Genomic DNA, 9,238 nt, shown 5'->3' with positions numbered 1-9,238 from the left:
CCATTCATTGGTTCTTTATGGCTCAAGGATTGAAAAAGTAATCCTATTCACTTTTTTGCTATATATATAGAGGGAGGGGTTTACTAGGTGCATCCAACTCAATATTACTCATTTTCTTCTATAGATATGGAGGGAGAGGTTGGCTAGGTGCATCCAACTCAATCCTACTCATTTTATGCTATAGATATGGAGGGAGGGGCTAGCTAGGTGCATCAACTAGTTGGTTGGTTCTCTATAGTTCAAGACATAGCTACCAAGTTTGGTTGTATTGGCCCAAAAAATTAGGTAATTCTTCCATTGGTTTCATTTTTCCTAATAATTCAGTAATTCAAATTTAGTACATAATTTTTTCTCACTAAATTTTTTATATTAAAAAAATAAAAAGAAGCAACTTCTATATTATAAGAAAAAAAAAAACTGCATGCCAAATTTTTTGCAGTTGACAAAAATACTAAATTCCATATTAAAATATAGTAGATAAAAGTGAGTTTGCAGTTGGAAAAAATAATAAATTCCGTATTAAAGTAGGACAAAGAATAATGAATTCTATTTGTAAATATTTGTAAGATATATATTCTTGAACTTTTACACACTCGAATTTATTTTGTATCAAATTGAATTGGAATTCAAACTCAAATTCGAATTTGGTAACTATGGTTCAAGGAGTGAATTATCAATCAATCTTATTTATTTCTATGGATATGAAAAATATAGCAATTGTTGGATGTTAGATAATCTACAATCAAGATAAGCTCAAGTGAAATTGACAACACATTGTAGAATTACCAATCATCTACTATCATGCCACTCCCATCTAGAAACAAATGTTTTGCTAATTCCAATGTATTGGTAATCACTTCATATAGGAAATAAATCACATAGAACTTAGGGGCTTACCTTTATAACATATAGGATGAAGGACATAATTCTGGAAACCTCCTAGAAATGTTTCCAAAACTATGATGAAATTAAATGCTATGCCAAACATTATTATCTTGAATGGTTTAGGATGGGTGATAGAGAGATGCACTAACTAAGACTATAGTTGGATTCTAATCTAATTAATTAAGCAATAACAATGAGAAGTGTGTTTATATGTAGTATTTTATAATTATGTAGAATAATATACTTCTTCAGTATTTATGGATCATGCACCAAATACTCTATTGTTTGCTCACTACATCCTTATTTATGTTTAATGCAAGCTAGACAAAAACAAAAATGAATAACAATAAGATTTTCAACTTATATATTTAACTACATAATTGTGACAATACCATGTTTATTCCTTAATGAGATGAATTAGTTGTGTGGGGCACTTTCCTATTAGTTGCCTTTGAAACAAAAAATAACTTTGATCACTTGAGTTAACCCTCGCTTAAGGTGCATGTCTTCTTTGCTTTTTGACATTGAAACAAACACTAATCTCTTTACTTAAAACTATTACCTTCAAGTAAGGATGGCTCACAATCATAATAAAAAATAAAATGTAGAAATTATTTTCTTTGCCATAAATCTAGTTTCAACTTTTTGTTAAGATTTCATTCCCACATTTTATTATTTCAAAAATCTTAATCTTAAAATAATAGATCAAGTGCAAATCCTCAATCATATTAATTAATGTTCAATTACACCTTTTTCTCTTATAAAAATGGTATAACATACTCAATTACTGATTATTAATAAATACTATAATTTAATTTTACTTAATATATAATTTCATTAAAAATTCATAATAAATTTCTAACTATAATTAAAATCAAGTAAAACAAATTAACAAATTACAAATTCTCAATCAAATTAATCTCATCATATATTAATTAATAAATATTAATATTTAATATGGTTTATTTTCACTTAATATATAATTCATTGAAAATTAATTTTTACTCAAATAAATGAATCTTTATAATTAAAATTAAATAAAATAATAAATTAAAATTATTAAACTTATAACCATAACAACAATACCAAAGATAACTTACACTATCTTTCTGCCATATAACTCCCCTTTTAAAATCTCTTAACGGGATGACTCGATCATAAATGAATATAAATTTATTCATTTACTTTCTTTATATAGCTTCCCTTTTTTTCAATCTCTTAACACGATTACTTGATCATAAATGAATATAAATTTATTCATTTACATTCTCTAAAATAAAATTGAATCATTTACATAACTGATTGAAATCTTTGTGTTTTTTAAAATTTCATATTTCGCAATCTTTGTGTGTTTTAAGGTTTCATATTTACGCTGTAAGGTGTTTTTTCTGAAAACAACTCCCCTCTCACATTATGTCATTATGTGTACATTTGTGGGCCTTGTTGACCTATTTAGGTTATAAGACTGGTAGCAGTTAGCGCTTGCTCTGCACTATCCATTGTCTGGAACACTTCTGCTACCAAACCGAGGGTGAAAAACTGGGGAAGAAGACGATGGCTGATGCGATGGGACGATGGCTTATACGCGACCATGACTTTATTTGCGATGCACTGTTCTCATAATAGTTAGTTTTGAGCCCCATTGGAAATGTTGTTCTACTCTACTGCTGTGGGAATCCCCTTCTTGATTCCTCCAATGATTTGATTTCTCCTCATTTTCCTCCCAAAACCTTGTTCTGATTAGATCTTTTGGGAAAGAGCGCTCTCCTTGCAGGAATTCCCCGAGGAAAACTGGAAGGTAGAGGGCTTTTGCTTCCATTGTTTTTTCTGGGAAAAGAGAACAGCTAACAGAAGGCATGCACAATGTACAATTAGCAGGTCCTACTCAAGACTAACAGAAGGCATTCGTCAGAAGCAGTCTTCAGAATTGTTTAATGCTTCTATCTTATCTTGGCAGGCAGAGGGCTTTTGCTTCCATGTTTTTTTTCTGGGAAAAGCGAACAGCTAAATAAATTTGCAGTTGTCGATTGCCACTCATGGCCCCAACATTTTCTGGAAAAGAAAAAACAAGTTGGTCTCGCTCCAGCTGCAATAGTTCGGGTGCAGAGAGAAGTGGATAACACGCTCAAACCCCTGAATATGAATCGACCTTTAGTGGCGGGTGAGTTTTGAGATCGAAACCTTATTAATGTCCACAGATTATCAAAGTAGGTAACTGGGACGCATGAATTCTATCTTGTCCGTAGGAATTTGCAGGCTTAGCCATTTTTTCTCATTTGGTTGCTGCCAAGATGGCTGATTCAAAGTTTCTCTTTGTGTTTGGATATTGTCTGACCCATGCGGGTAAGGCCCATACACAACTTTCATTTACTATTGCAGACAAAAGAATTTGGGTAATAACCTTTGACACGAAGGAATAAAATCACACTATTTGTGAAGTTAGGTATTGCCCGTGTGATGTACCATTGCTTTTAGCATCACACTGAACCTGTAAACTCTTAATATATCCTAACAAGAAATGTCAAGAAAATATGACAATTACGAGATATTAATAAAAAATGAATTAAGACCTGTGGGAGCTATCAGACAGGGGTTTACATTTTAGGGTAGATGTGAGATTTGTCTAAGACTATATTTGGACACATCCATTTCTTGATATATACAATCAATGATAATAATTGATTTACTGCTTATGTATTTCTGGTTCAAATTTTCTTTCAATGTACCTCAACTGTTTGGTTGTAATTGTATAGCTAGGTTTTTAGTATGTTTGGATTAAGGACCTTTGAAGACAGAATAGGAGCTATTGTCTTCTGTTATAGAATACAATTATTTGTTTGCATGGCATTTACAATCAATGCAGTTCAAACTAAATGAAAATGATAGAGGCCTGAAAGAACTTTCACCCTCAAATTTATCGCAGGATAGTGACTCTTCTCTTTTGTTATAGGATAACGTTATTTATTTACATGGTTTTCACAAGAAATGCCATTCAAGCTAAATGAAAATGATGGAGGCTTAAAGGAACTGTCACTCTGAAATTAAGGGAATCATCATATTTCTCTGTTTAATTAACTTCAAAAATTTCAACCAAGTGATTGTGTTTATCTACACGTAACTTTTCTTTCATGTTAAATGACATTGAACCATTGGTGTCTATATCTGCTGCCCCAAACAGTTTGGGAAATTAGTGGTTACTGGCCTTCTCATATTACTAATCTTTAGTTCATCTTTGAAATGAAAATGGGAGAGTTATCTCAAACTTCTCTAAATCCAGGCCAACCAGAACAGTATCAGGCTAATCAAAAGGTACACAGAACAGAACAGAGGATATAAGAGAGGGAGATAAAATAAAGAACAATGACCTATTCAACCTGATGTTTTATTGTATAACATCAGTCAAACATGCTAAGAGGAACAATGTATTGCAGTGAAATTACTGGTATAAGGCTTCTAGTTTTCTTTTCCAAGGACTAATTGCTCTGAAATTGGATGATTAGGATTTTGCATATTGCAACTGATTGATGTGCTTTTGATGCTATGGGCATGACTATTTTGGATTTTTATGTAATTGAAATAGTTTTACTATCGATGTTGCTTAAAGATCCTACAACCTAAACTGTTTAAGATGGTAAATTATATCACAGATATCTGGTCATACAGTCGGTGAAGTAAAGACTGTTGCTGACATGCATGAAAGGAAGGCCGAAATGGCTCGTCAAGATGATGCTTTTATTGCTCTTCCAGGTGATTTGATACTTAGCATTTTTAAGAAACTTTTTGGGGTATGATAAATAGGATGGTTTGCTGTTAATTGCTATTAAGTTTTAATTGCACCTTGAGAAGCCAGGTGCACTCCATAGCCAAAGCGTTGTTCTGCGCTGAAATTGTGATCCAGTTAAAATTTCATGTGGATACGGGAAAGGGCAGACTGAAATCGATAACTAAAGCGCTTGTTCCTAGGGGTTATTAAGAGGCAGGGGATTGAGTTCCAGGAGCAAAATAAAAGGTAAAGGGAGCACTTGTAGTTGACCTGGTTAATTGAGTACTAGAGCCTAGTCGAGCAAATCCGATTCCAGGCGAAAATATAGTGTCTTAATCACGAGCATCCTCACGACTTCCAACTTCGTAGCTGGCTGGCGTCCCTATTTCATTTCTCTATCCCTACGCCGCAGATTGAGACCGAGTTGGAGTTGAAACAGACCCAGTTGAATAAGCTCCTTAATAACCAACATAAGTTACTATCTAACCACCACCATCAAATGAAGAACAAAAGCACGAGTTTAAGCCGCGGCAATGACTGTTTTTATAGCCATAGTCTTTGGTTCGAAATATTTGGTTCTTGGCAGGCAGAGGGCTTTTCCTTCCATGTTTTTTTCTGGGAAAAGCGAACAACTAAATAAATTTACAGTTGTCGATTTCCACTCATGGCCCCAACATTTTCTGGAAAAGAAAAAATAAATTTACAGTTGTCGATTGCCACTCATGGCCCCAACATTTTCTTTTTCTTTCCATGTTTTTTCTGGGAAAAGCCAACAACTAAATAAATTTACAGTTGTCGATTTCCACTCATGGCCCCAGCATTTTCTGGAAAAGAAAAAATAAATTTACAGTCGTCAATTGCCACTCATTGCCCCAACATTTTCTGGAAAAGAAAAAATAAATTTACAGTTGTCGATTGCCACTCATGGCCCCAACATTTTCTTTTTCTTTCCATGTTTTTTCTGGGAAAAGCCAACAACTAAATAAATTTACAGTTGTCCATTTCCACTCATGGCCCCAACATTTTCCGGAAAAGAAAAAATAAATTTACAGTCATCGATTGCCACTCATGGCCCCAACATTTTCTAGAAAAGAAAAAACAAGTTGGTCTCGTTCCAGCTGCAATAGTTCGGGCGCAGAGAGAAGTGGATAACATGCTCAAACCCCTGAATATGAATCGAACTTTAGTGGATTGGATACTTTACCTAGTCATCTCAAGATCTAAACACAATTCCTTAGTAGCAATGAATATCTATTTAGCTGGGGAAGCAGAGATACTGAAAGAGCGTCTCACAAGTTCAGTTAGTTACCAACATGTCAGGACACATCCATTTCTTGATATATACCATCAATGATAATAATTGATTTACTTCTTATGTACTTCTGGTTCAAATTTTCTTTCAATGTACCTCAACTGTTTGGTTGTAATTGTATAGCTAGGTTTTTAGTATGTTTGGATTAAGGAACTTTGAAGACACAATAGGAGCTATTGTCTTCTGTTATAGAATACAATTATTTGTTTGCATGGCATTTACAATCAATGTAGTGTCTCTTCTGTTATAGGATAACGTTATTTGTTTACATGGTTTTCACAAGCAATGCAATTTAAGCTAAATGAAAATGATGGAGGCTTAAAGGAACTATCACTCTGAAATTAAGGGAAGCATCCTTTTTCTCTGTTTAATTAACTTCAAAAATTTCAACCAAGTGATTGTTCTTATCTACAAGTAACTTTTCTTTCATGTTAAATGACATTGAACCATTGGTGTCTATATCGGCTGCCCCAAACAGTGTGGGAAATTAGTGGTTACTGGCCTTCTCATATTACAAATCTTTAGTCCATCTTTGAAATGAAAATGGGACAGTTATCTCAAACTTCTTTACATCCAGGCCAACCAGAACAGTATCAGGCTAATCAGAAGGTACACAGAACAGAACAGAGTATATAAGAGAGGGAGATAAAATAAAGAACAATGACCTATTCAACCTGATGTTTTGTTGTATAACACCAGTCAAACATGCTAAGAGGAACAATGTATTGCAGTGAAATTACTGGCATAAGGCTTCTAGTTTTCTTTTCCAAGCACTGATTGCTCTGAAATTGGATGATTAGGATTTTGCATATTGCAACTGATTGATGTGCTTTTGATGCTATGGACATGACTATTCTGGCTTTTTATGTAATTGAAATAGTTTTTCTATCGATGTTGCTTAAAGATCCTACAACCTAAACTGTTTGAGATGGTAAATTATATCACAGATATTTGGTCATACAGTGCGTGAAGTAAAGACTGTTGCTGACATGCATGAAAGGAAGACCGAAATGGCTCGTCAAGATGATGCTTTTATTGCTCTTCTAGGTGATTTGATACTTCGCATTTTTAAGAAACTTTTTGGGGTATGATAAATAGGATGGTTTGCTGTTAATTGCTTAATTTTTAATTGCTCCTTGAGAAGCTAGGTGCACTCCATAGCCACTGAAATGTGCCTTGACGGTAGGTAATTCTAATAAACTAAAATGAAAATAAAATGTGAAGGTCCAATTATCAATGTTAAGAAAGGAGCTCAGGCCATTTGTAATTATGTAAAAAAAACAAAATAAAATTGACATAGACCCATCATACTTGGTAACTAGAAATTTGAATATCTTTTTGTTTGTTTGTTAAGTATATATCTCTTTGTTTAATAGATCAAAGGTTACAATGAATCTATGCTAATTCTAATAAACTAAAATGAAAATAAAATGTGAAGGTCCAATTATCAATGTTAAGAAAGGAGCTCAAGCCATTTGTAATTATGTAAATAAAATTAAAATTAAATTGACATAGATCCATCATACCTGGTAACTAGAAATTTGAATATCTTTTTGTTTGTTTGTTAAGTATATCTCTCTATGTTTAATAGATCAAAGGTTATGATGAATCTATGCTAATGGTGAATATGCATTTATTAGGGCCTGGTGAGACACAATATGCAGATAATTTATAATAAAACTTCCAAATCCTTTGATATTCCATTCCCTGATTTCTTCAAGATTTGGCTGATTGAAGGTGGTTATGGGACAATGTAAGAGCTGCTAGAGATGATCACATGGTCACAGCTAGGCATTCATGATAAGCCGGTACATATCCACTGTTTAATGTTGAATTGTTTTAGAGTTCATTCAGTGCCCTTACCATTGATCTTCAAGAGTATTGCCAATTATTAAGAGTATTGATCAGTCATAACTTACTGAAAGTGCAGGTGGGTTTACTTAATGTTGATGGTTATTACAATTGCTTGCTTGCCTTATTTGATAAGGGCGTTGAAGAGGGATTTATAAAGCCTTCTGCGCGGCATATTGTTGTGTCTGCTCCAACAGGAAAATAACTTATAGCCAGGATGGAGGTAGGGAGAATGTTATGGAAGTGATTCTGGCTTGATGTTTGCAGTGTCTAGAAAAGAACATGGCCAGGGATTGGTATCCAAAATAAAATGTTATCATTAATGGATTAGAACTTTTGACTGCTTGCAGTGTCTAGAAAAGAACATGGTCAGGGATTGGTATCCAAAATAAAATGTTATCATTAATGGATTAGAACTTTTGACTGCTTGCAGTGTCTAGAAAAGAACATGGTCAGGGATTGGTATCCAAAATAAAATGTTATCATTAATGGATGAGAACTTTTGACTGCTCATCGTTTAGTTATATATTCATATATTCTGGTGACAGGGATTAAAAACATTTGTAGTTTGGATATTTTGTGCAGGAATATGTACCTATACACTACAGGGTTGCTCCTCGAAGAAACTGGGAAATTGAATGAGTAGGATACCCTGCAGCCTCTGATTTGCAGTCATAATAAATTTGACCTGGCTTGGTCCCCAATTGTGGGCAGTTGTTTGTTTTGAATGATGATTCATTGTTGCAATATTTGTAAATTATGTGGAATGAACTATTCCATGGAATCTAATTTTTTGTTCTACAAATGCCCGTCAAATTATTGCAGGCATTAACATGATTGCAATATATGACATTGATATTTATTTGATCTTTTAATGTGTCCTAAATGTGTTTTGGGTGTTTTTGTTTTCTCTATACCCAAGAGCACAGAATGCCGGAAAAGTTGGGCAGAAGCTCCTAAAAATAATGGAAAAGAAAACTTTAATTTCTTACTATGTTTGTTGTTTGTTTATAGTTGAGTATGTGGTGAGAGTATGTACATCTTTATAGATTTTGATAGTCAAATCGCTGCATGGAAGTGGGTCCTTTATCCTACAAACAAGAGGTCCTAAAAAGATTGTGTATTCAATCCCTCTGTGAACCGTGCTTTTGTGGAGTGTTGGCAATTTGCAGCCACATTTTGCATGAGATTTACTTAAATGAAGTGTTGGCAATTTGCAGCCACATTTTGCATGAGATAGGAAAAAGACAGGAGCCAGTGTTATAATTCTTTCCATGGTTAATATGTTTGCATAAACTAGAGAGATCGAACGTTCTGCCATGTGAACCGTATAGCATTTAAAGGTCTGATGTAACAAATGCGATAGTTTATGTTTCTAGTTTATGTTTCTTGGCTAATAAAGCAACAATATATGAATGGTCATGGAT

At 33.7% G+C, this 9,238-nt stretch overlaps 1 protein-coding gene across 11 annotated transcripts; it reads left to right on the top strand.

Moving 5' to 3' along the window:
- The first annotated feature begins 2,308 nt into the window (after positions 1-2,308).
- On the top strand, positions 2,309-8,678 carry LOC149170363 (putative cytokinin riboside 5'-monophosphate phosphoribohydrolase LOGL6). 11 transcript variants are annotated; one of them, XR_016259887.1, is made up of 6 exons: positions 2,309-3,046; positions 4,533-4,632; positions 6,908-7,007; positions 7,698-7,768; positions 7,948-8,034; positions 8,397-8,678. XR_016259887.1 is itself a non-coding variant. In XM_089428995.1 (4 exons), exons 2-4 carry the CDS (start codon positions 4,579-4,581, stop codon positions 8,447-8,449), a joined length of 207 nt encoding a protein of 68 aa, XP_089285121.1. In that variant the 5' UTR covers positions 2,309-3,046; positions 4,533-4,578; the 3' UTR covers positions 8,450-8,678. The 11 variants fall into 11 exon arrangements, 2 of the variants coding, with proteins under 2 accessions (XP_089285121.1, XP_089285120.1); XR_016259889.1 differs by having other exon boundaries at positions 8,379-8,678; XR_016259881.1 differs by having other exon boundaries at positions 7,891-8,034.
- Positions 8,679-9,238: the final 560 nt, after the last annotated feature.

This window comes from Pinus tabuliformis, chromosome 4_2 (assembly GCF_031772625.1).
Source record: "Pinus tabuliformis cultivar Carrire ecotype Pingquan chromosome 4_2, CPIR1, whole genome shotgun sequence".
In the NCBI taxonomy this organism is placed as follows: Eukaryota; Viridiplantae; Streptophyta; class Pinopsida; order Pinales; family Pinaceae; genus Pinus; species Pinus tabuliformis.
The sequence above is the reverse complement of the archived record's forward strand: the minus strand, read 5'-3'. Positions and strand labels throughout refer to the sequence as shown.